This window comes from Oncorhynchus nerka, linkage group LG15 (genome assembly GCF_034236695.1).
Source record: "Oncorhynchus nerka isolate Pitt River linkage group LG15, Oner_Uvic_2.0, whole genome shotgun sequence".
NCBI lineage: Eukaryota > Metazoa > Chordata > Actinopteri > Salmoniformes > Salmonidae > Oncorhynchus > Oncorhynchus nerka.
In genome coordinates, this window is record NC_088410.1 from 13,078,338 (window position 1) to 13,106,055 (window position 27,718).

The 27,718-nt window shown below is 44.7% G+C and overlaps 1 protein-coding gene and 1 long non-coding RNA gene across 3 annotated transcripts in view; both read left to right on the forward strand.

The window, feature by feature from the left end:
- Positions 1-7,225: 7,225 nt before the first annotated feature.
- Positions 7,226-27,718, forward strand: part of LOC135560023 (adhesion G protein-coupled receptor E1-like) — a 38,416-nt gene continuing 17,923 nt past the window's right edge. The window contains exons 1-3 of one of the 2 annotated variants that reach the window (XM_065001020.1): positions 7,226-7,532; positions 25,840-26,076; positions 26,279-26,404. In XM_065001020.1, coding sequence (XP_064857092.1) covers positions 7,502-7,532; positions 25,840-26,076; positions 26,279-26,404 — 394 coding nt within the window. In that variant the 5' untranslated portion in view covers positions 7,226-7,501. Of the gene's footprint in view, positions 7,533-18,322; positions 18,599-25,839; positions 26,077-26,278; positions 26,405-27,718 lie in introns of those variants that run through there. The other variant, XM_065001019.1, reaches the window with a different exon arrangement.
- Positions 10,169-10,942, forward strand: LOC115126647 (uncharacterized). Its single transcript, XR_010458569.1, has 2 exons — positions 10,169-10,595; positions 10,629-10,942. It is a non-coding gene; the product is annotated as an uncharacterized LOC115126647 (long non-coding RNA).

Here is a 27,718-nt window from a genome sequence, read left to right on the forward strand (position 1 = left end):
GCCCACGTCTCAGGTAGTTCCATGTGGGTCTTTCCTCTGGCTCCTCTACCTGTCCTTATAAGTCAGTGAGCTGAATAAGGGTGTGTGTGTGTGTGTGTGTCTGTGTGTCTGTGTGTGTGTGAGGTAGATGAGGATCGTTATGGAGAAGGCCATAAATAGAAGTTCTCTCTCTCTTTCCCCTCCTTAATAAGAACATGAACGATTGCTATGAGAGAACAATCACTATGCTAACCTCTACTTAATGGCCAGTCACCTCTCATTACTCATGTGTGTGTGACGTGTATTTATTCATTTAGTCAGGAAGTTGACTGAGAACACGTTCTCATTTACAGCAACGACCTGGGGAATAGTTACAGGGGAGAGGAGGGGGGATGAATGAGCCAGTTGTAAACTGGGGATGATTAGGTGACCATGATGGTATGAGGGCCAGATTGGGAATTTAGCCAGGACACCAGAGTTACCACCCCTAGTGCCATGGGATCTTTAGTGACTGGAAAGAGTCAGGACAGCTGTTTAACATTCCATCTGAAAGACAGCACCCTACACAGGACAATGTCCCCAATCACTGCCCTGGGGTATTGGGATATTTTTTTTTAGACAAGAAGAAAGGGTGCCTCCTACTGGCCCTCCAACACAATTTCCAGCAGCATCTGGTCTCCCATCCAGGACCAACCAGGACCAACCCTGCTTAGCTTCAGAAGAAAGCCCGTAGTGGGATGCAGGGTGGTATGCTGCTGGTGTAGTTGTGATGTGTGTGTGTGTGTTTCCTCTCACTACTTCTAAGAGAATTCTCGTCGATTATAATCGCAGCAGTATATATCCCTCCCCCAAGCAGACACTTCAACGGTCCTGAAAGAGCTTCATTGGACTCCTTGTTGGGATTTTAACAAGGCTAATCTGAAAACAAGGCTCCCTAAATTTTAACAGCATATCGAATGTGCTACCCGGGCTGGCAAAATTCTGGATCATTGCTACTATAACTTCCGCGACGCATAGAAAGCCCTCCCTCACCCTCCTTTCGGCAAATCTGACCACGACTCCATTTTGTTGCTCCCAGCCTATAGACAGAAAACAGGAAATGCCCGTGCTCACGTCTTTTCAATGCTGGTCCGACCAATCTGATTCCATGTTTTTAGATTGCATCGATCATGTGGACTGGGATATGTTCCGGATAGCCTCAGACAACAACATTGATGTATACGCTGATACGGTGAGCGTGTTTATTAGCAAGTGCATCGGTGATGTTGTACCCACGGTGACTATTAAAACCTTCCCCAACCAGAAACCGTGGATTGATGGCAGCATTCGCGCAAAACTAAAAGCACGGACCACTGCTGCCAATCATGGCAAGGCGACCGGAAACAAAACCGAATACAAACAGTGTAGCTATTCCCTCCGCAAGGCAATCAAACAAGCTAAGCGTCAGTATAGAGACAAAGTAGAGTCGCAATTCAACGGCTCAGACACGAGACGTATGTGGCAGGGTCTACAGTCAATCACGGAATACAAAAAGGAAACCAGCCCCGTCGAGGACACCGATGTCTTGCTCCCAGACAAACTAAACAACTTCTTTGCTCGCTTTGAGGACAATACAGTGCCACTGACACAGCCCGCTACCAAAACCTGCGTGCTCTCCTTCACCGCAGCTAACGTGATTAAAACATTTAAACGTGTTAACCCTCGCTAGGCTGACGGCCCAGGTGGCATCCCAAGCCGCGTCCTCAGAGGATGCGCAGACCAGCTCGCTACAACTCCCGTACGAGCTCGGGAGAGACGAAGGTCGAAAGCTATGCGTCCTCCGAAACACAACCAAACCAAGCCGCACTGCTTCTTAACACAGCGCGCATCCAACCCGGAAGCCTGGTGACCTGGTTAGCATGCACTGCCCCGCCACAGGAGTCGCTAGTGCGTAATGAGACAAGGATATGCCAACCGGCCAAGCCCTCCCTAACCCGGACGACGCTAGGCCAATTGTGCGTCGCCCCATGGACCTCCCGGTCAAGTCAGAGCCTGGGCTCGAACCCAGTGCCCTAGACCACTGTGCCACCGGGAAGGCCCGGTCATGGACTTTCTGACGGGCCGCCCCCAGGTGGTGAGTGTAGTAAACAACATCTCCACCCCACTGATCCTCAACACTGGGGCCCCACAAGGGTGCGTTCTCAGCCCTCTCCTGTACTCCCTGTTCACCCATGACTTCATGGCCACGCACACCTCCAACTCAATCATCAAGTTTGCAGATGACACGACAGTGGTAGGCTTGATTACCATCAATGACGAGACGGCCTACAGGGAGGAGGTGAGGGCCCTCGGAGTGTGGTGTCAGGAAAATAACCTCACACTCAACGTCAACAAAACAAAGGAGATGATCGTGGACTTCAGGAAACAGTAATGGAGAAGGTGGAAAGTTTTAAGTTCTTCGGCGTATGCATCACGGACAAACTGAAATGGTCCACCCACACAGACAGCGTGGTGAAGAAGGCACAACAGCGCCTCTTCAACCTCAGGAGGCTGAAGAAATGTGGCTTGTCAACAAAAACACTCACAAACGTTTACAGATTCACAATCGAGAGCATCCTGTCAGGCTGTATCACCACCTTGTATGGCAACTGCTCTGCCTACAACCGCAGGGCTCTCCAGAGCGTATTGAGGTCTGCACAACGCATCACCAGGGTCAAACTACCTGCCCTCCAGGACACCTACACCACCCGATGTCACAGGAAGGCCAAAAAGATCATCAAGGACAACAACCCCCTGAGCCACTGCCTGTTCACCCCGCTATCATCCAGAAGGCGAGGTCAGTACTGGTGCATCAAAGCTGGGACCGAGAGACTGAAAAACAGCTTCTATCTCAAGGCCTTCAGACTGTTAAACAGTCACCACTAACATTGAGTGGCTCCTGCCAACATACTGACTCAAATCTCTAGCCACTTTAATAATTCAAAATGAATGTAATAAATGTATCACTAGTCACTTTAAACAATGCCACTTATATAATGTACTCTATACCATCTACTGCATCTTGCCTATGCCGTTCGGCCATCGCTCATCCATATATTTATATGTACATATTCTTATTCATTCCTTTACACTTGTGTGTATAAGGTAGTTGTTGTGAAATTGTTAGGTTAGATTACCTGTTAGATGTTACTGCATGGTCGGATCTAGAAGGCCAAGCATTTCGCTACACTCACATTAACATCTGCTAACCACGTGTACGTGACCAATACAATTTGATTTGGTTTGATTTAACCTCAATAATTAATGGCCAGTCACCTCTCATTACTCATTACTGTGTGTGTTTCTTCTCTAAACACAATGTGATGAAATACAGACCTCTAGAGGATATGACATCATCAGAATGCGTCCTGGAGCCAGCTGGAATATTCTGTTGTCTCTGTGTGTGTGTGTGTGTGTGTGTGTGTGTGTGTGTGTGTGTGTGTGTGTGTGTGTGTGTCAGCGTGTGTGTTTGTGTGTGTTTTTGTGAGAGAGGTAAAGGTGAGAATTGCGATGTGTGTGTGTGTGTGTGTGTGTGTGTGTGTGTGTGTGTGTGTGTGTGTGTGTGTGTGTGTGTGTGTGTGTCAGCGTGTATGTTTGTGTGCGTGTTTGTGAGAGAGGTAAAGGTGAGAATTGTGACGTGTGTGTATTTGTAATGTGTGTTTCATCTCTAAACACAGTGTGATGAAGTATAGACCTCTCGAGGATGTGATGTCATCAGAATGCGTCCTTGAGCCAGCTGAAGACATCTGTTGTCTCTGTGTGTGAGTGTGTGTGTGTGTTCCAGTGTATGTGTGCTTCCGTGTGATGTCATCAGAATGCGTCCCGTTGAGCCAGCTGTCTGTTGTCTCTGTGTGTGTGTGTGTGTGTGTTCCAGTGTATGTGTGCTTCCGTGTGTGTGTGCGTGTGTGTGTGTGTGTGTGTGTGTGTGTGTGTGTGTGTGTGTGTGTGTGTGTGTGTGTGTGTGTGTGTGTGTGTGTGTGTATATGTGTGTGTGTGTGTGTGTATGTGTGTGTGTGTGTGTGTGTGTGTGTGTGTGTGTGTGTGTGTGTGTGTGTGTGTATATGTGTGTGTGTGTGTGTACTCTGTCAAGTCTGACATCATAGTGTAGATCACCTGTATCTACTTTCATCAGGAACTCTTTCAGAAACTTTAAGCGTTTTCTATAGCTTGTCTGAAGTGCTAGATGGGCTGGGCTTTCTCTCATTCTGACTATTCTATTGATCCATTGTGCCAGGCGAACTCAATCAAACCCCTCTAAATCATTTTAAATTATTTCAAATAGTCTTTGAACCCTTTATTGCAGCTTCTATACGTCTGTTGAGTCAGATGATCAAATCTTCCTGGAGAAAATCCCTGAGATCTGTCATCACACTGTCATCACACTGTCATCACACTGTCATCACACTGTCATCACACTGTCATCACACAGTGTCTTTTCCTTCAGCTGGCCGTGTACTATACGGTTTTGGCCCCAATCTAGCTTCCGTTTTTTAGAGATGGGATATAAAATCCCCATGTCGTTGCTTACTTGTGTGAACGGATCACAGACACAATCTGAGGTCTCCTGATCCCGTCGTTGAGCCTTCCCAGACGTGCCGATAGTTTCAAACATATCGGATTTCATCAGCATTAAATCTGTAGTGTTCTTGTAGTGTGAGATGTGCAGCGACAGGTTTTGAGAGCGGTGATCAGCTATAGCCAATGAGAGCCAATGATCAGCTATAGCCAATGAGAGCTCGGCAGAGACGAAGCCAGTGCATCGCATCACCCAGAATGTGTAAACTCAAATCTTTACAGCTCTGTTCACAAGCAACGCTATTCAATTCAAAATGTATCGGCTAGATATGTCAACTCTGCATGGCAAGCGTGAATATCTGACTGAAAACGTTTATGAGTCTGCTTTGAGCCACAGCTCATACTCAGACAGGCCTCGTCTCTCTTCAGATCATACTCAGACAGGCCTCGCCTCTCTTCAGATCATACTCAGACAGGCCTCGCCTCTCTTCAGATCATACTCAGACAGGCCTCGCCTCTCTTCAACTCATACTCAGACAGGCCTCGCCTCTCTTCAGATCATACTCAGACAGGCCTCGTCTCTCTTCAGATCATACTCAGACAGGCCTCGTCTCTCTTCAGATCATACTCAGACAGGCCTCGCCTCTCTTCAGATCATACTCAGACAGGCCTCGCCTCTCTTCAACTCATACTCAGACAGGCCTCGTCTCTCTTCAGATCATCTCTTCTTCAGATCATACTCAGACAGGCCTCGTCTCTCTTCAGATCATACTCAGACAGGCCTCGTCTCTCTTCAGATCATACTCAGACAGGCCTCGCCTCTCTTCAGATCATACTCAGACAGGCCTCGCCTCTCTCTCAGATCATACTCAGACAGGCCTCGTCTCTCTTCAGATCATACTCAGACAGGCCTCGTCTCTCTTCAGATCATACTCAGACAGGCCTCGTCTCTCTTCAGATCATACTCAGACAGGCCTCGTCTCTCTTCAGATCATACTCAGACAGATCATACTCAGACAGGCCTCTCTCTTCAGATCATACTCAGACAGGCCTCGCCTCTCTTCAGATCATACTCAGACAGGCCTCGCCTCTCTTCAGATCATACTCAGACAGGCCTCGCCTCTCTCTCAGATCATACTCAGACAGGCCTCGTCTCTCTTCAGATCATACTCAGACAGGCCTCGTCTCTCTTCAGATCATACTCAGACAGGCCTCGTCTCTCTTCAGATCATACTCAGACAGGCCTCGCCTCTCTTCAGATCATACTCAGACAGGCCTCGTCTCTCTTCAGATCATACTCAGACAGGCCTCGTCTCTCTTCAGATCATACTCAGACAGGCCTCGCCTCTCTTCAGATCATACTCAGACAGGCCTCGCCTCTCTTGCCTCGTGAATGATGTCATCGCTGATTAAAGAGACGCATTTATAAAAGAAGCTTCTTCTGAGCAAATGTTGTCAGTATAGTGAAATAAGTGCCACATGGAAACAGATAGTTTTTCATGAAAATCAGTCAAAACAAGCTCAATGACTCAATGTCATACACAGTCCTATTGAATAGGGGCGGCAGGGTAGCCTAGTGGTTAGAGCGTTGGACTAGTAACCGAAAGGTTGAAAGTTAAAATCCCTGAGCTGACAAGGTACAAATCTGTCGTTCTGCCCCTGAACAGGCAGTTAACCCACTGTTCCTAGGCCGTCATTGAAAATAAGAATTTGTTCTTAACTGACTTGCCTGGTTAAATAAAGGTAAAAAAAAATATATATATATATATATATATATATATATATGTTTTCACCTGTACAGTGAACAGGCCTTGGCTTCGTCTTGATTTACACAGTTTATCAATAGAAATGTAATGTTCAAATAAATGATTACTATTATGTTGTTATCTAGTTGTATTGGTAAAAACAAAGTCAAATTGATTGTATAACTGTTTAAAAAAATATATTCTTATGTAATGATGCCCAACAAAGAACAGAGCACTAGGTGAGCTTGTCTGTCTGGATCAAGTGCCATTCTGTGACTTTGGCTATTATGCCTTATTTGTTTTGCCCTGGTATCTTTTTGGTATCAAGTATTGCAGTCAACATTCTGGGGGAGTGAGGGACTTAGATTGGATTACTTACTGTCAAATACTCCAGAACAGCAGCTGTTTAGATAAAACATTACTCAGCTCTCCCTCTCTCTATCTCTCTCCCTCCCCCTCTCTCTCTGTCTCTCTCTCTCTCTCTCTCTCTCTCTCTCTCTCCCCCTCTCTGTCTCTCTCTCTCTCTCTCTCTCTCTCTCCCCCTCTCTGTCTCTCTCTCTCTCTCTCTCTCTCTCTCTCCCTCTCCCTCCCCCTCTCTGTCTCTCTCTCTCCTCCCCCCTCTCTGTCTCTCTCTCTCTCTCCCTCCCCCCCTCTCTCTCTCTCTCTCTCTCTCTCTCTCTCTCTCTCTCTCTCTCTCTCTCTCTCTCTCTCTCTCTCTCTCTCTCTCTCTCTCTCTCTCTCTCTCTCTCTCTCTCTCTCTCTCTCTCTCTCTCTCTCTCTCTCTCTCTCTCTCTCTCTCTCTCTCTCTCTCTCTCTCTCTCTCTCTCTCTCTCTCTCTCTCTCTCAGCTCCATGTTCCACTGGGCTTGGTTTCAGAAGCTATTCAGAGAACTCAACCCCCCACACACACAGAGAGAGAGAGAACCAAAGGGGCGGGCATTAACAGGCTGAGACTGAACTTCAGAAAGAGGAAGAGGGAGCGGACAGAGGAGAGCAAAACAGTTGTTTTTCTAAGCCCACGCGTCTCACACAGAGACGTGTCTCACCAAAAGAGAGGGAAGATTTTTTTGTTTTCTTCTCTTAATTTTCTCACACTGGATCATATGGAATTAAAACGTTGTTAAACTGGGATTTACTTCAATCTGAATTCAGCTGTGAAACAGATTTCATCTCAGACTGATTCTTCTTGAGGGACTAGTTTTATTAGGATCCTACTAGTTGTCATAATACCAGTCTGTCTCTGAGATGGGGTCCAGAACTCTTCTACTTGTTCTGGGTGAGTCTAACGTTCTATATCTTTGGAACTTGACTTGTGTGTTTGTGCGTATGTGTGTGTGTTTGGGTGTGTGTGGGGTGTGTGTGAGTGTGTGTGTGTGTGCCCGTGTGAGAAAGTGACATTGTCATTTATTGTTGAATTGCTACAGAATATTCAAACCATGTATCAACCACGTATCAACCATGGATACAGTGTGAATGTTCCAACCCTATCTAATACATGTATAAACTACCAGACTGTATACAAGACAGTTTTTAGGCAGTTTTAGTGTGTATAGACAGGTTTAGTGTGTATAGACAGTTTTAGTGTGTATAGACAGTTTTAGTGTGTATAGACAGTTTTAGTGTGTATAGACAGTTTTAGTGTGTATAGACAGTTTTAGTGTGTATAGACAGTTTTAGTGTGTATAGGTATAGACAGGTTTAGTGTGTATAGACAGTTTTACTGTGTATAGGTATAGACAGGTTTAGTGTGTATAGACAGTTTTAGTGTGTATAGACAGTTTTAGTGTGTATAGACAGTTTTAGTGTGTATAGACAGTTTTAGTGTGTATAGACAGTTTTAGTGTGTATAGACAGTTTTAGTGTGTATAGACAGTTTTAGTGTGTATAGACAGTTTTAGTGTGTATAGACAGTTTTAGTGTGTATAGACAGCTTTAGTGTGTATAGACAGGTTTAGTGTGTATAGACAGTTTTAGTGTGTATAGGTATAGACAGTTTTAGTGTGTATAGACAGTTTTAGTGTGTATAGACAGCTTTAGTGTGTATAGACAGTTTTAGTGTGTATAGACAGTTTTAGTGTGTATAGACAGCTTTAGTGTGTATAGACAGGTTTAGTGTGTATAGACAGTTTTAGTGTGTATAGACAGCTTTAGTGTGTATAGACAGTTTTAGTTTTAGTGTGTATAGACAGTTTTAGACAGTTTTAGTGTGTGTATAGTTTTAGTGTATAGACAGTTTTGTGTTTTAGTGTATAGACAGTTTTAGTGTGTATAGACAGTTTTAGTGTGTATAGACAGTTTTAGTGTGTATAGACAGCTTTAGTGTGTATAGACAGGTTTAGTGTGTATAGACAGTTTTAGTGTGTATAGACAGTTTTAGTGTGTATAGACAGTTTAGTGTGTATAGACAGTTTTAGTGTGTATATAGACAGTTTTAGTGTGTATAGACAGTTTTACTGTGTATAGACAGGTTTTAGTGTGTATAGACAGTTTTAGTGTGTATAGACAGTTTTAGTGTGTATAGACAGTTTTAGTGTGTATAGACAGTTTTAGTGTGTATAGACAGTTTTAGTGTGTATAGACAGTTTTAGTGTGTATAGACAGTTTTAGTGTGTATAGACAGTTTTAGTGTGTATAGACAGTTTTAGTGTGTAGACAGTTTTAGTGTGTATAGACAGTTTTAGTGTGTATAGACAGTTTTAGTGTGTATAGACAGTTTTAGTGTGTATAGACAGTTTTGTAGTTTTAGTGACAGTTTTAGTGTGTAGACAGTTTTAGTTTTTTTAGTGTGTTTAGACAGTTTTGTGTGTATAGTTTTTTAGTGTATAGACAGTGTTAGTAGACAGTTTTAGTGTGTAGACAGTTTTAGTGTGTATAGACAGTTTTAGTGTGTATAGACAGTTTTAGTGTGTATAGACAGTTTTAGTGTGTGTAGACAGTTTTAGTGTGTATAGACAGTTTTAGTGTGTATAGACAGATTTGCAGTTCTCAGAGGTCAACATTTGTTATATTAAACTACCGATTCCATTTTTATTTTGTTTTATTTTGTTTAATGTTGTTTTATGTTATAATGTGTTCAGTTACGTTCAGATAACATCTTAATATACGTTAGCTACTATGTTATGTTATGCTATAAGTTAGTATGTTCATATTTTGTTGTGTGTAATAAGAGACACATTTAGTGTGTATAGACAGTTTTAGTGTAGACAGTTTTAGTGTGTATAGACAGCTTTAGTGTGTATAGACAGTTTTAGTGTGTGTAGACAGTTTTAGTGTGTGTAGACAGTTTGGCAGTAGTCAGACGTCAGCTTGTGTTATGTTAAACTAGGCTTTGGTATGTAGTTTTATGTTATATGTTAAGATAAGATAACATCTTAATATATGTTAGCTACTACGTTATATTATGCAATAAGTTAGTATATGTTATTGTATGTGTCACTATACTGTATGTAAGTAAATTCAGGTAGTTGTGTTATGGATGTAGTTCTATGTTCAGTTAGTTGTGTTATGGATGTTATAGATGTAGTTCTATGTTCAGTTAGTTGTGTTATGGATGTAGTTCTATGTTCAGGTAGTTGTGTTATGGATGTAGTTCTATGTTCAGTTAGTTGTGTTATGGATGTAGTACTATGTTCAGGTAGTTGTGTTATGGATGTTATGGATGTAGTTCTATGTTCAGTTAGTTATGTTATGGATGTTATGGAGCTACTGTTTATGCTATAAGTTAGTATATTTTGTTGTGTGTAATATGTTCAGGTAGTTATGTTATGGATAGACTATGTTAGGTGTTTTTATGTTATGTGTAGTTCTATGTTATGTATGATGTATGTAAGAAAGTTTTAGGTAGTTAGTTTTAGTGTGTTATGGATGTTATAGTACTATGTTCAGGTGTTAGTTAGTTCTATGTTAGTTAGTTGTGTTATGGATGTAGTACTATGTTCAGGTAGTTATGTTATGGATGTAGATCTATGTTCAGGTAGTTATGTTATGTATGTTATGGATGTAGTACTATGTTCAGGTAGTTGTGTTATGGATGTAGTACTATGTTCTGTTAGTTGTGTTATGGATGTAGTACTATGTTCAGGTAGTTATGTTATGGATGTAGTTCTTTGTTCAGTTAGTTGTGTTATGGATGTAGTACTATGTTCAGGTAGTTGTGTTATGGATGTTATGGATGTAGTTCTATGTTCAGGTAGTTATGTTATGGATGTTATGGATGTAGTACTATGTTCAGGTAGTTATGTTATGGATGTTATGGATGTAGTTCTATGTTCAGTTAGTTGTGTTATGGATGTAGTACTATGTTCTGTTAGTTGTGTTATGGATGTAGTACTATGTTCAGGTAGTTATGTTATGGATGTAGTACTATGTTCAGGTAGTTATGTTATGGATGTAGATCTATGTTCAGGTAGTTATGTTATGTATGTTATGGATGTAGTACTATGTTCAGGTAGTTGTGTTATGGATGTAGTACTATGTTCTGTTAGTTGTGTTATGGATGTAGTACTATGTTCAGGTAGTTATGTTATGGATGTAGTTCTTTGTTCAGGGTATGTTCTGTTATTTATTACTGTCAGAATATCACTGTTTCCCGGAAGCAACACAGTAACAGGACTATCTTCAGGGTCCCTCCATGAGTCAGATCTGGCTTCAATACTACTAGATGTAATTAAAAATACTTTATCTGGGCTTTATTGAGTTTGCCTGGTGTTATTGAACCAATAGGATAGTGGCTACAGTACAAACCCTGCCCATACGGCACTTCAGACAGGCTAGAAATGAAAGGATCTGAAATGTTTTAAATAGTATTTGAACCCAGGTCTGATATGAGGACAGATTTCTCTCCTCTGCTCTCTACCTCTTAGACTAGACTGATGATAGAGAGAGTGACAGAGAGAGAGAGACGGGGAGGGGTGAAGAGAGGGGTGATAGAGAGAGAGAGGGGGGGGGAGGGGTGAAGACCAGGGGGATAGAGACGGGGAGGGGTGAAGAGAGGGGTGATAGAGAGAGAGAGGGGGAGGGGGAGAGAGCGAGAGAGGGTTGGAGAGAGAGAGATGGGGAGGGGGAGAGAGGGGGAGAGAGAGCTGAACCAAAAAAGGGTTCTCCTATGGGGACAGTCAAAGAACCCATTTTGGTTCAAGATAGCACCTTTTTTTCTACAAGTGTGTAGTCAGTTGAACAACTAAACGCATTCAACAGAAATGTCTCTTCAGTATTTACCTCAACCCCTATGAATCAGAGAGGTGCGGAGAGCTGCCTTAATCTAATTCCACGTCTCAGGGAGGGACAGAGAGGGTGGCAGAGAGGGAGAGAGAGGGAGAGAGAGATGGAAAAAAGGAGAGAAAGACAGACAGACAGACAGAAAAACATTTTGAATGAGAGAGAGAGAGATGGAAAAAAGGAGAGAAAGACAGACAGACAGACAGAAAAACATTTTGAATGAGAGAGAGAGAGAGAGAGAGAGAGAGGGATGAAGAGAGGGATGAACTCAGACACTGTGTCAATTGTTGAAGGGAGGTAGTCTATATATCACTTCATAAAGACCCTCTGTGTGTGTGAGGACTGCTGTCTAGTCTTATAGTCACACACACACACACAGCGTCCCGGGTTCTGCAAAACTAGAACTATACACACTCAACAACACATCAGAACAACCAACTAATATCATCATTATTGTGTTTTGGTGTTTGTATGTGTGGGTCTCTCTCTCTCTCTCTCTCTCTCTCTCTCTCTCTCTCTCTCTCTCTCTCTCTCTCTCTCTCTCTCTCTCTCTCTCTCTCTCTCTCTCTCTCTCTCTCTCTCTCTCTCTCTCTCTCTCTCTCTCTCTCTCTCTCTCAATTCAATGGGCTCTATTGGCATGGGAAACATATGTTTCCATTGTCAAAGCAAGTGGAATAGACAATAAACAAAGGGGAAGGTCTGCAGCATCCACCCTACTTGAATCTGAAGTCAAATGTCTACTGTTAGCTGATGATCCCGTACTTCTGTCCCCAACCAAGGAGGACCTACAGCAGCACCTCAATCTCGATCTGCACAGATTCTGTCAGACCTGGGCCCTTAAAGTAAATCTCAGTAAGACTAAAATAATGGTGTTCACAAATACAAATTCTATCTTGGCACCGTTGCCCACCAACCAAGGAGGAGCAGAACCAACCAAGGAGGCCTACATCAGCACCAACCAAGGATGTCCTACATCAGCACCAACCAAGGATGTCCTACAGCAGCACCAACCAAGGAAGGCCTACAGCAGCACCAACCAAGGAAGGCCTACAGCAGCACCAACCAAGGAGGGCCTACAGCAGCACCAACCAAGGAAGGTTTACAGCTGCACCAACCAAGGAAGGCCTTCAGCAGCACCAACCCTGGAGGAGCAGCACCAACCAAGAAGGACCTACAGCAGCACCAACCAAGGAGGAGCAACACCAACCAAGGAAAGCCTACATCAGCACCAACCAAGGAGGAGCAGCACCAACCAAGGAGGACCTACAGCAGCACCAACCAAGGAGGAGCAACACCAACCAAGGAGGACCTACAGCAGCACCAACCAAGGAGGAGCAACACCAACCAAGGAGGACCTACAGCAGCACCAACCAAGGAGGAGCAGCACCAACCAAGGAGGACCTACAGCAGCACCAACCAAGGAGGACCTACAGCTGCACCAACCAAAGAAGGCCTACAGCAGCACCAACAAAGGAGGACCTACAGCAGCACCAAACAAGGAGGGCTTACAGCAGCACCAACCAAGGAAGGCCTACAGCAGCACCAACCAAGGAAGGCCTACAGCAGCACCAACCAAAGAGGACCTACAGCAGCATCACGATCTGCTGCACAGATTATGTCAGACCTGAGCCCTGACAGTAAATCTCAGTAAGATTAAAATAATTGTGTTCACAAATACAAATTCTATCTTGCCACCGTTGCCCACCAACCAAGGAGGAGCAGCACCAACCAAGGAGGTCCTACAGCAGCGCCAACCAAGGAGGGCCTACAGCAGCACCAACCAAGGAAGGCCTACAGCAGCACCAACCAAGGAAGGCCTACAGCAGCACCAACCAAGGAGGGCCTACAGCAGCACCAACCAAGGAAGGCTTACAGCTGCACCAACCAAGGAAGGCCTTCAGCAGCACCAACCAAGGAGGACCTACAGCAGCACCAACCAAGGAATGACCTACAGCAGCACCAACCAAGGAGGAGCAGCACCAACCAAGGAGGACTTACAGCTGCACCAATCAAGGAGGAGCAGCACCAACCAAGGAAGGCCTACATCAGCACCAACCAAGGAGGAGCAGCACCAACCAAGGAAGGCCTACAGCAGCACCAACCAAGGAATGCTTACAGCTGCACCAACCAAGGAAGGCCTACAGCAGCACCAACCAAGGAAGGCCTACAGCAGCACCAACCAAGGAGGAGCAGCACCAACCAAGGAGGACCTACAGCAGCACCAACCAAGGAGAAGCAGCACCAACCAAGGAGGACTTACAGCTGCACCAACCAAGGAGGAGCAGCACCAATCAAGAAGGACCTACAGCAGCACCAACCAAGGAGGACCTACAGCAGCACCAACCAAGGAGGAGCAACACCAACCAAGGAGGACCTACAGCAGCACCAACCAAGGAGGACCTACAGCTGCACCAACCAAGGAGGAGAACACCAACCAAGGAGGGTCTACAGCAGCACCAACCAAGGAGGACCTACAGCTGCACCAACCAAGGAAGGCCTACAGCAGCACCAACCAAGGAAGGCCTACAGCAGCACCAACCAAGGAGGAGCAGCACGAACCAAGGAGGGCCTACAGCAGCACCAACCAAGGAGGACCTACAGCAGCACCAACCAAGGAGGGCCTACAGCAGCACCAACCAAGGAAGGCCTACAGCAGCACCAACCAAGGAAGGCCTACAGCAGCACCAACCAAGGAGGACCTACAGCAGCACCAACCAAGGAGGACCTACAGCAGCACCAACCAAGGAGGGCCAACAGCAGCACCAACCAAGGAGGGCCTACAGCAGCACCAACCAAGGAGGGCCTACAGCAGCACCAACCAAGGAAGGCCTACAGCAGCACCAACCAAGGAAGGCCTACAGCAGCACCAACCAAGGCACCAACCAAGGAAGGCCTACAGCAGCACCAACCAAGGAAGGCCTACAGCAGCACCAACCAAGGAAGGCCTACAGCAGCACCAACCAAGGAGGGCCTACAGCAGCACCAACCAAGGAGGACTTACAGCAGCACCAACCAAGGAGGAGCAGCACCAACAAAGGAGGGCCTACAGCAGCACCAACCAAGGAGGGACAACAGCAGCACCAACCAAGGAAGGCCTACATCAGCACCAACCAAGGAGGAGCAGCACCAATCAAGGAGGACCTACAGCAGCACCAACCAAGGAGGACCTACAGCAGCACCAACCAAGGAGGAGCAACACCAACCAAGGAGGACCTACAGCAGCACCAACCAAGGAGGACCTACAGCTGCACCAACCAAGGAGGAGCAACACCAACCAAGGAGAGCCTACAGCTGCACCAACCAAGGAAGGCCTACAGCAGCACCAACCAAGGAAGGCATACAGCAGCACCAACCAAGGAGGAGCAGCACGAACCAAGGAGGGCCTACAGCAGCACCAACCAAGGAGGGCCTACAGCAGCACCAACCAAGGAAGGCCTACAGCAGCACCAACCAAGGAAGGCCTACAGCAGCACCAACCAAGGAAGGCCTACAGCAGCACCAACCAAGGAAGGCCTACAGCAGCACCAACCAAGGAAGGCCTACAGCAGCACCAACCAAGGAGGGCCAACAGCAGCACCAACCAAGGAGGAGCAGCACCAACCACGGAAGGCCAACAGCAGCACCAACCAAGGAGGGCCTACAGCAGCACCACGATCTGCTGCACAGATTCTGTCAGACCTGAGCCCTGACAGTAAATCTCAGTAAGATTAAAATAATTGTGTTCACAAATACAAATTCTATCTTGCCACCGTTACCCACCAACCAAGGAGGGCCTACAGCAGCACCAACCAAGGAAGGCCTACAGCAGCACCAACCAAGGAAGGCCTACAGCAGCACCAACCAAGGAAGGCCTACAGCAGCACCAACCAAGGAAGGCCTACAGCAGCACCAACCAAGGAAGGCCTACAGCAGCACCAACCAAGGAAGGCCTACAGCAGCACCAACCAAGGAAGGCCTACAGCAGCACCAACCAAGGAAGGCCTACAGCAGCACCAACCAAGGAGGACCTACAGCAGCACCAACCAAGGAAGGCCTACAGCAGCACCAACCAAGGAAGGCCTACAGCAGCACCAACCAAGGAAGGCCTACAGCTGCACCAACTATCTTGACACCGTTGCCCTAGAGCACACAGAAAAGAACTGGGGCTCAACAACCATGAATTCACAAAATTGGAACAACAACATATTCAGACTCTGAATGCAGAATTCTGCAAAAACATCATTTGTGTACAACGTAAAACACCAAATAATGCTTGCGGAGCAGAATTAGGACAATACCTGATAATGATCAAAATTCAGGAAAAGAGATGTTTCCTACAGAGAGATGAACCTGGAGAATAGCCCCCTAAGCAAGCTGTTCCTGGGGCTCTGTTCACAAACACAAACAGACCCCACCGAGCCCCAGGACAGCAACATAATTAGACCCAACCAAATCATGAGAAAACAAAAACATAGACTATTTATGCAAAAGTATGTGGGCACCCCTTCAAATGAGTGGATTCGGCTATTTCAGCCACACCCGTTACTGACTAGTATATAAACTCGAGCACACAGCCATGCAATCTCCGTAGACAAACATTGGTAGTAGAATGGCCTTACTGAAGAGCTCAGTGACTTTCAACGTGGCACCGTCATAGGATGCGTAAAATGTCTGCCCTGCTAGAGCTGCCCCGGTCAACTGTAAGTGCTGTTATTGTGAAGTGGAAACATCTAGGAGCAACAACGGCTCAGTCGCAAAGTGGTAGGCCAAACACGGTCGCAGAACGGGATTGCAGAGTGCTGAAGTGTGTAAAAATCATCTGTCCTCAGTTGCAACACTTCAAACTGCCTCTGTAAGCAACATCAGCACAAGAACTGTTCGTCAGGAGCTTCATGAAATTAGTTTCTATGGCCGAGCAGCTGCACACAAGCGTAAGATCACCATGTGCAATGCCAAGCATTGGCTGCAGTGGTGTGAAGCTTGCCGTCATTGGACTCTGGAGCAGTGGAAATGCTTTCTCTTGGGTGTTGAATCACGCATCACCATTTGGCCGTCCGGCGGACTAATCTGGGTTTTGCGGATGCCAGGAGAACGCAACCTCCCCCAATGCATAATTCCAACTGTAAAGTTTGGTGAAGGAGGAATAATGGTCTGGGGCTGTTTATCATGGGTCTTAGTTCCAGTGAACGGAAATCTTAACCCTACAGCATACAATGTCATTCTAGACGATTCTGTGCTTCCAACTTTGTGGCAACAATTTGGGGAAGGCCCTTTCCTGTTTCAGCATGACAATGCCCCCATTCACAAAGTGAGGTCCATACAGAAATGGTTCGTCGATCAGTGTGGAAGAACTTGACTGGCCCGCACAGAGCTCTGACCTCAACCAGATCGAACACTTTTGGGATGAATTGGAACGCCTAATCGCCCAACATCAGTGCCCAACCTCACTAATACTCTTGTGGCTGAATGGAAGCAAGTCCCCTCAGCAATGTTCCAACATCTAGTGGAAAGCCTTCCCAGAACAGTGGAGGCTGTTATATCAGCAAAGGGGAACCAATGTCACACCCTGACCATAGTTTGCTTTGTATGTTTCTATGTTTTGGTTGGTCAGGGTGTGATCTGAGTGGGCATTCTATGTTGGATGTCTTGTTTGTCTATTTCTATGTCTGGCCTGATATGGTTCTCAATCAGAGGCAGGTGTTAGTCATTGTCTCTGATTGGGAACCATATTTAGGTAGCCTGGGTTTCACTGTGTGTTTGTGGGTGATTGTTCCTGTCTCTGTGTTTTGCACCAGATAGGACTGTTTTAGGTTTTCGCACGTTTGTTGTTTTGTTAGTTTATTCGTGTACAGTTTCTTTATTAAAGTACAACGAATAACAACCACGCTGCATTTTGGTCCGCCTCTACTTCACCTAAAGAAAACCGTTACAACCAACTTCATATTAATGCTCATGATTTTGGAATGAAATGAGATGTTCGACAAGCAGGTGTCCACACACTTTTGGTCACGTAGTGCAACTACTTTTAACACAATAAAAATAATGAATTAACCAAAAAACAGAGCAAACTGGAATGCTATTTGGACTTAAACAGAGAGTACATAGTGGCTGAATACCTGACCACTGTGACTGACTCAAAATTAAGGAAATCTTTGCCTCTGTAGAGACTCAGTGAGCATAGCCTTGCTGTTGAGAAGGCTGCCGTGAGAAGACCGGCTACTGCCCACAAAATGAGGTGGAAACTGAGCTGCACTTCCTAACCTCCTGCCAAATGTATGACCATATTAGAAACACATACTTCCCTCAGATTAAACAGACCCACATGGAATTTAAGTTTGATAAACTCCCATATCTACTGGGTGAAATTACAGTCTGCCATCACAGCAGCAAGACGTGACCTGTTGCCACAAGAAAAGGGCAACCAGTGAAGAACAAACACCATTGTAAATACAACCTATATTTACGTTTATTTATTTTCTCTTTTGTACTTCAACTATTTGCACATCGTTACAGCACAATGTATATAGACATAATATGACATTTGAAATGTCTTTATTACTTTGTAACTTTTGTGAGTGTAATGCTTCATGTTCATATCTGATTGTTTTAGTTTATTATCTATTTCACTTGCTTTGGGAATGTTAACATATGTTTTCCATGCCAATAAAGCCATTTGAATTGGAAAATAAGAGTGAAACAGAAAGGAGCAAAAGAGAGATAAGGGTGAAAAAGAAGGGGGAGTGTGAATCAGAGAGAAAGGGGCGGGCTCTAACAGAAAGGGGCGGGCTCTAACAGAAAGAGAAAGGGGCGGGCTCTAACAGAAAGAGAAAGGGGCGGGCTCTAACAGAAAGAGAAAGGGAGAGCGGAGAACAAAATAGTAGTTTTTCCAACCACGAGGCGACACAGAGAGTTGTCTCGCCAAAGGAGAGGGAAAATGTCATTGTCTTTTTCTCCTGTTCATGTTCTCACCACTTATCATACGGAATAAAAACCTTGTTAAACTGGGATTTTCTTCAATCTGAATTCAGTAAAACAGATTTAATCTCAGACTGATTCTTCTTGTGGGACTAGTTCTATTAGGATCCTACTAGATATAATACCAGTCTGTCTCTGAGATGGAGTCCAGAACTCTTCTACTTGTTCTGGGTGAGTATAACCTTCTATATCTTTGGAACTTGACTATCTGTGTTTGGGTGTGTGTGTGTGTGTGTGTGTGTGTGTGTGTGTGTGTGTGTGTGTGTGTGTGTGTGAGAGAGAGCAACAAATAGAGAGAGGTGGTATTTCATAATTCAAAGTCAGTTATTGTTGAATGGCTACTGAATATTCCAACCATGGATGTGGAGTGAATGTTTACAACCCTCTCAGACATGTAAAAACAACATGTTACAACCCTCTCAGACATGTATAAACAACATGTTACAACCCTCTCAGACATGTATAAACAACATGTTATACAACCCTCTCAGACATGTAAAAACAACATGTTTACAACCCTCTCAGACATGTAAAAACAACATGTTACAACCCTCTCAGACATGTAAAAACAACATGTTACAACCCTCTCAGACATGTATAAACAACATGTTACAACCCTCTCAGACATGTATAAACAACATGTTATACAACCCTCTCAGACATGTAAAAACAACATGTTTACAACCCTCTCAGACATGTAAAAACAAAATGTTTACAACCCTCTCAGACATGTAAAAACAACATGTTACAACCCTCTCAGACATGTATAAACAACATGTTACAACCCTCTCAGACATGTAAAAACAACATGTTACAACCCTCTCAGACATGTAAAAACAACATTATAGACAGTTTTAGTGTGTAAAGATAGTTGTAGTGTGTATACACACTGTTTTACTGTGTATATAGACAGTTTTAGTGTGTATAGACAGTTTTAGTGTGTAAAGATAGTTGTAGTGTGTATAGATAGTTGTAGTGTGTATACACACTGTTTTACTGTGTATATAGACAGTTTTAGTGTGTATAGACAGTTTTAGTGTGTATAGACAGATTGGCAGTTCTCAGGGGTCAGCATGTTTTATATTATACTATACTTATACATTTAACATTTACATTTAAGTCATTTAGCAGACGCTCTTATCCAGAGCGACTTACAAATTGGTGCTTTCACCTTATGACATCCAGTGGAACAGCCACTTTACAATAGTGCATCTAGGTCTTTTAAGGGGGGGGGGAGAAGGATTACTTTATCCTATCCTAGGTATTCCTTAAAGAGGTGGGGTTTCAGGTGTCTCCGGAAGGTGGTGATTGACTCCGCTGTCCTGGCGTCGTGAGGGAGTTTGTTCCACCATTGGGGGGCCAGAGCAGCGAACAGACTTTGTTATGTTGTTTTATGTGTTCAGGTTAAGATGATATCTTAATATATGTTAGCTACTATGTTGTGGGATGTAGCACTTTGTTCAGGGTATGTTCTGTTATTTATTACTGTCAGAATATCACTGTTTCCAGGAAGCATCACAGTGGCACCATTGACACTCGTGGGCTATCTGGAGAATCCCTGAATGAGTCAGAGCTGGGTTCAAATACTACTCAATATCATTGCAAATAGTTCATCTGGACCAAAATAATAGTGGATAAAGCCCATATGGCACTTCAGACAGGCTAGAAATGGAAGGATCTGAAATGTTTGAAATACTATTTGAACCCAGGCCTGAAACTAGTACAGATTTAGCTACTTCTACTGTCTACTTCTTAGTCTAGAGTCTGAGAGAGAGAGAGAGAGAGAGATACTGACAAAAACATGAGAATTAAAAATGGAGAATGAGAAGGGGAGGGAGAGAATGAGTGGCAGAGAGTAAGATAGGAGAGACAAGAAAGAGACAGAAGGGGAGGGAGAGAATGAGTGGCAGAGAGTAAGATAGGAGAGACAAGAAAGAGACAGAAGGGGAAAAGGAAAGCGAGACAGACAGACAGACAGACAGACAGACTAGAGAATGAGAGAGACATAGAGAGAGAGACAGAGAGAAGAGAGAGAGAAGGAGGGAGGAAGAGAGAGATGAACTCTAACACTGTGCCTATAGTTGAAGGGAGGTAGTTACCTTCAAGTAGGGGGGGTTCTACTAAGCTAACATCATGGAATTGTTTTAAGATGGTGATACCAAGGTGATTTAGCTATTTGTTAGGACCCCTTTATTTAAAAACATATACAGAAATGATTTGATGAAATGAAATGTGGCCTTAATGCCATTAGCCAATAGAAACGCAGTGAATAATAGATTCATACATGGAACAACAAATAGCCCCCCAAAAAACCTAAAGGAAGTTTGTTCTGAAGTGTTTGTCCTTTATCTGAGAGGTATAAGAAAGATCAGGACACTATTCAACCCTTTATTTTAGGCCCTAAACTACATCCATACAGCCCTTTTCCCTCAGAACGGCCTCAATTTATCGGGGCAAAGACTCAACGTTTTGAAAGTGTTCCACAGGGACGCTGACCCATGTTGACTCCAATGCTTCCCACAGTTGTGTCTGGTTGTCTGGATGTCCTTTGGGTGCTGGTCCATGTTGACTCCAATGCTTCCCACAGTTGTGTCAAGTTGTCTGGATGTCCTTTGGGTGGTGGCCCATGTTGACTCCAATGCTTCCCACAGTTGTGTCAAGTTGTCTGGATGTCCTTTGGGTGGTGGATCATTCTTGATACACATGGAAAACTGTTGAGCGTGAAAAGCCCAGCAGCGTTGCAGTTCTTGACAGAAATCAGAGTGCCTGGCACCTACTACCATACCACACTCAAAGACACCTAAATCTATTGTCTTTCCCATTCACCCTCTGAGTGGCAAACATTCACAATCCATGTCTCAATTGTCTCAAGGCTTAAAAATGCTTGGAAAGAGCACATTTATTTTTGGACTTGTATTGGGACTACCTTCAGACGAGTCCCGTGGCGCTTGTGGTGGTCGTAGAGCTAAATGGAGAAGAGGCTAGTAGTTTGTAGGTCAAACCGTTCAGATATTACAGATGTTTAAAGAGTGATTTTTGGGATGTGCCAGAGTCTGACAGACACCACTGTAGCTCTGCCACCTTCCAACACAGATGCGAAAGGGCTTAAATTAATTCAATTACATCGTTCTAAACAGACATATTTGATGGGGATTTTGTTTAATGCTGCCAGTCTTCTCTCCTACTTCAGTTGAGTCTAGTTGTATACCTTAAATACTTCCCTCCAGCATATTTGGAACAACACTGAGAGAAGAAGAATATTAAATCCCACAAAGGCTTGTTGATAGGCTCCCCCTTGTGGGAAATAAATGACAGTGTGATTTCAGAAAGAATGCAGCACCTCAGCTCCTCTTATCATTGACATACATCAGCCTCGCTAATAATCATTATATTAATCATTATCATCATCATCATCATCATCGTCCTACTACTATTACTACTACTACTGCTGATACTACTACTGCTGATACTACTACTGCTACTACTACCACTACTACTACTGATACTACTACTGCTACTACTACTACTACTGCCGATTCTACTACTGCTACTACTACTACTACTGCCGATTCTACTACTGCTACTACTACTACTACTACTACTACTACTGCTACAACAACTACTGCTACTCCTCTACTACTACCACTACTACTACCAATACTACTACTACTACTACTACTACTACTATTATTACTATTGCTACTACTGCAATTGTTACTACTACTCCTGCTAGCACTACTACTACTACTACTATTATTCTATACTACTAACATTCACTCCCAGTCATTCTGAATGCGGATTCTGGTCGTTTCTTAAATAGTGGCGCAAGGAGTTCTGGGATATTAGAATCCTTTAGTTTTGACCGGTATTTTCTGAATCCAGGCATGGGTCTAGTTTAGGACAGTGTAATAATTACATGAAGAAGCATTCAAATGAAATAAAAAATGAATTGGACCACAGCACCATTGCTGGATTCTACAAGATTATCATTGAAAACGTGACCAGCGATCAGGACATCAAGTAATAAAGTGGCTGTAGATCATTTGAAAAGCGTTTAAATAAGCGCTATGTGTTTGGTGAGAACCGGTAGTTAGTTGCAATTCACTATGATTGTGTTACATTTTTACTTTGATGGCAAACTTTCTGTACTGCTAACATTCACTTCCAGTCCTTTTTGCTCCGGTGCTGGTCCAATGGATGTGTTTATTTTCGACAGCTCCGCATGGGATTATTACATTGTCATAACCTGCATTTATTCTACCTACAGTAGGCATGGGTACACTCATAATGCTGCCAGTCCCCACCACCATTAGCATGGGTACACTCATAATGCTGCCAGTCCACCCATTAGCATGGGTACACTCATAATGCTGCCAGTCCACCCATTAGCATGGGTACACTCATAATGCTGCCAGTCCACCCATTAGCATGGGTACACTCATAATGCTGCCAGTCCACCCATTAGCATGGGTACACTCATAATGCTGCCAGTCCACCCATTAGCATGGGTACACTCATAATGCTGCCAGTCCACCCATTAGCATGGGTACACTCATAATGCTGCCAGTCCACCCATTAGCATGGGTACACTCATAATGCTGCCAGTCCACCCATTAGCATGGGTACACTCATAATGCTGCCAGTCCACCCATTAGCATGGGTACACTCATAATGCTGCCAGTCCACCCATTAGCATGGGTACACTCATAATGCTGCCAGTCCACCCATTAGCATGGGTACACTCATAATGCTGCCAGTCCACCCATTAGCATGGGTACACTCATAATGCTGTCCAGTCCACCCATTAGCATGGGTACACTCATAATGCTGCCAGTCCACCCATTAGCATGGGTACACTCATAATGTCCAGTCCACCCATTAGCATGGGTACACTCATAATGCTGCCAGTCCACCCATTGGCATGGGTACACTCATAATGCTGCCAGTCCACCCATTAGCATGGGTACACTCATAATGCTGCCAGTCCACCCATTAGCATGGGTACACTCATAATGCTGCCAGTCCACCCATTAGCATGGGTACACACATAATGCTGCCAGTCCCCACCATTAGCATGGGTACACTCATAATGCTGCCAGTCCACCCATTAGCATGGGTACACTCATAATGCTGCCAGTCCACCCATTAGCATGGGTACACTCATAATGCTGCCAGTCCCCACCATTAGCATGGGTACACTCATAATGCTGCCAGTCCACCCATTAGCATGGGTACACTCATAATGCTGCCAGTCCACCCATTAGCATGGGTACACTCATAATGCTGCCAGTCCACCCATTAGCATGGGTCCACCACATTAGCATGGGTACATAATGCTGCCAGTCCCACCCATTAGCATGGGTACACTCATAATGCTGCCAGTCCACCCATTAGCATGGGTACACTCATAATGCTGCCAGTCCACCCATTAGCATGGGTACACTCATAATGCTGCCAGTCCACCCATTAGCATGGGTACACTCATAATGCTGCCAGTCCCCACCATTAGCATGGGTACACTCATAATGCTGCCAGTCCACCCATTAGCATGGGTACACTCATAATGCTGCCAGTCCACCCATTAGCATGGGTACACTCATAATGCTGCCAGTCCACCCATTAGCATGGGTACACTCATAATGCTGCCAGTCCCCACCATTAGCATGGGTACACTCATAATGCTGCCAGTCCACCCATTAGCATGGGTACACTCATAATGCTCCATCCACCCATTAGCTAGTCCAGTCCCCACCATTAGCATGGGTACACTCATAATGCTGCCAGTCCACCCATTAGCATAGGTACACTCATAATGCTGCCAGTCCACCCATTAGCATGGGTACACTCATAATGCTGCCAGTCCACCCATTAGCATGGGTACACTCATAATGCTGCCAGTCCCCACCATTATTTCATCATTGACTTGGAATGGGGACTTCCATTCTATTCATTCTGGTTCCAAGGTCAATACTCCCCAAACGCAGCCTGAAAGTAGATGAATTTGTAGCTAGATTTTAAGTTTCTGGATGGTTCTGAAAACCATCCACTTTTATTGACAAAACTGATCTGATACAAAAGTATTGATGTTTCTATCAGAGTAAACTGGTCTGATCTGATACAAAAGTATTGATGTTTCTATCAAAGTAAACTGGTCTGATCTGATACAAAAGTATGACAGTACAGTGTGGAGGCTGAAACTGACAGCACAGTGTGAAGGCTGAAACTGACTACAGTGTGGAGGCTGAAACTGACAGTACAGTGTGGAGGCTGAAACTGACAGCACAGTGTGGAGGCTGAAACTGACAGCACAGTGTGGAGGCTGAAACTGACAGTACAGTGTGGAGGCTGAAACTGACAGCACAGTGTGGAGGCTGAAACTGACAGTACAGTGTGGAGGCTGAAACTGGCACAGTGTGGAGGCTGAAACTGACAACAGTGTGGAGGCTGAAACTGACAGTACAGTGTGGAGGCTGAAACTGACAGTACAGTGTGGAGGCTGAAACTGACAGTACAGTGTGAAGGCAGAAACTGACAGTACAGTGTGGAGGCTGAAACTGACAGTACAGTGTGGAGGCAGAAACTGACAGTACAGTGTGGAGGCTGAAACTGACAGTACAGTGTGGAGGCAGAAACTGACAGTACAGTGTGAAGGCTGAAACTGACAGTACAATGTGGAGGCAGAAACTGACAGTACAGTGTGGAGGCAGAAACTGCTCCTCAATTAGAAATCGTGATCTAGCACAGCACAGTTAGAACAGAAACTGACAGTACAGTGTGAAGGCTGAAACTGTACTCCTGAAACTCTTCTCCAATAGAAATCCCTGATCATCATTTACAGGATTAGAAATCGTGACTAGGACAGTACAATGTGGAGGCTGAAACTGCTCCTCCAATAGAAATCCCTGATCACATTTACAGGATTAGAAATCGTGACTAGGACAGTACAGTGTGGAGGCTGAAACTGCTCCTCCAATAGAAATCCCTGATCACATTTACAGGATTAGAAATCGTGACTAGCGGTCGGGAAATAAAAGTAATGAGGAATCATTTTGAATCATTTTTAACTTCTCTCATTGACTTCTCAAACCCCAAACTGCCCTGATCTGCTTGGTCTATTATGCAAGCGTTCCATATTGCACATCTGGGTTAAGACTGCTGGACAGACTGCTGGACAGACTGCTGGACAGAGAGCGCCGACCTCTGCTGTACGCTTCTTGTTTTATCTAGTTTTATCTAGAAAGATCGCTCAGTGCGTAGAACCACACAGGAATCTATCTTGAAATCACAGCACACCACTATTGTGTGTCTGTCTGTCTGTCTGTCTGTCTCTCTGTGTCTGAATCTCCCTCCCTCTGTCTATCTGTCTGTGTCGCTCTCTCTCTCACTCTCTCTCTCCCTTTCTCTCTCCTCAGGTCTTCATTTCACTCTACTGGTGAACATAGAGGCCAGAGTTTGCAGCCTGGGCTTCATTGCCAATGGGAGACAACAATGTGATGATATAGATGAGTGTAAAGAGTGGGACAGTACCCCACCCTGTGGAAGTAATGCTACGTGTTCCAACACATATGGAAGCTTCTACTGTCACTGTCTACCTGGGTTCAGATCCACAACATCTTTCAAGTTTACTCCTTTCGCTGGGGAGTGTAAGGGTGAGGATTCAAATGTCTGAGTGTGTGTGTGTGTTGTGTGTTGTGTGTTGTGCGTGTGTGTGTGTGAATGCTACATGTCAAGGGAATTAAACATTGCTTTGGCTCCTATCTCCTTATTTCCTCTGTTCAGGAAGTTGTCCAATAGAAAAGTGTTTTTGTTGCAAAACACATTTTTTGAACACATATTTCCTTCTCTCTTCAGACCTCAATGAGTGCCTGGAGAACCCACAGGTTTGTGGCAGCAACACCATTTGCCTCAACACCATCGGGAGCTACAACTGCCAGTGTCAACCTGGGTTCAGAGTTACTTACGCTGGACACTGTGCAGGTGAGTCCAAAAAGAGAGCATCAATGTGTGTGTGTGTGTGCGTGTGTGTGTGTCCACTGCAGATGAGGATGAGTGTGTGTGGGTTCCCCCGGTGTGCGGCGGTATGGGCATGTGCACAAACACACCTGGCCAATACACCTGCACCAGTCCGTCAGGGCTCAGTAACCACGACAACAACACTGCACCCTGCACAGGTGAGGTGGCCGAGGCCATGCTAGCTCTGACCTCTTACCTATGAAATCTAACGTCTGACCTTCGACCCCGTGACCCTCACTCTTTGAAGACACCTGTCAGATCTCACAACGCCTGGAAAACATGTTTAAAACATCAGTTAACCCCGTCACAGGATATAGCAGCAATTTGATGCCCGACTGCACAGTTGATGACGTGGCACGCAGCCATTGGTGCAATGTAATAATTACAATTGAGTCAGCCTGGAATGTGACCACGTAAATCAGGGGATTCCAAAACTCTCCTCCGGGACACAAAGCCTTCCATGTATTATAGCTATTCCACAGCTAGTTCACCTGATTCAACTTGTCAACTAATCTTAAAGCCCTTCACTAGGTGAATCAGGTGAGATAGTTCAGGAATACAACAAAGTGGTGAAATGTTTGGGTGTCCCAGAGGAGAGATTTGAGACCCACTAACTTTAATGGCCCTAAACCTGATTGAACTGTGACCCCTACACTGACTTTAATGGCCCTAAACCTGATTGAACTGTGACCCCTACACTGACTTTAATGGCCCTAAACCTGATTGAACTGTGACCCCTACACTGACTTTAATGGCCCTAAACCTGATTGAACTGTGACCCCCACACTGACTTAAATGCCCCTAAACCTGATTGAACTGTGACCCAAACACTGACTTTAATGGCCCTAACCCTGATTGAACTGTGACCCCCACACTGACTTTAATGCCCCTAAACCTGATTGAACTGTGACCCCCACACTGACTTGCATGCAGCAGATCTGAGACTGTCTGAATGGCTTACTCCCTCTAGATAATCTCGCTCTCTCTCTTTCTCTTTCTCTCACTTTCTTTTTCTCTTCCTCTATTTCTCTCTCATTCTCTCTGTCTCTTACCATCATTTTCCTCCTATTTTTCCTCTTCCTCCTTATTATCAGTTGTCTGAGCTGCTTACCGATCGCTGCAGCTGTACACAGCCCATCTGTAAATAGCCCATCCAATCTACCTACCTCATCCCCATATTGTTTAAATGTACTTTTTGCTCTTTTGCACACCAGTATTTCTATTTGCACATCATCTGCTCATCTATCACTCCAGTGTTCATTTGCTAAATTGTAATTA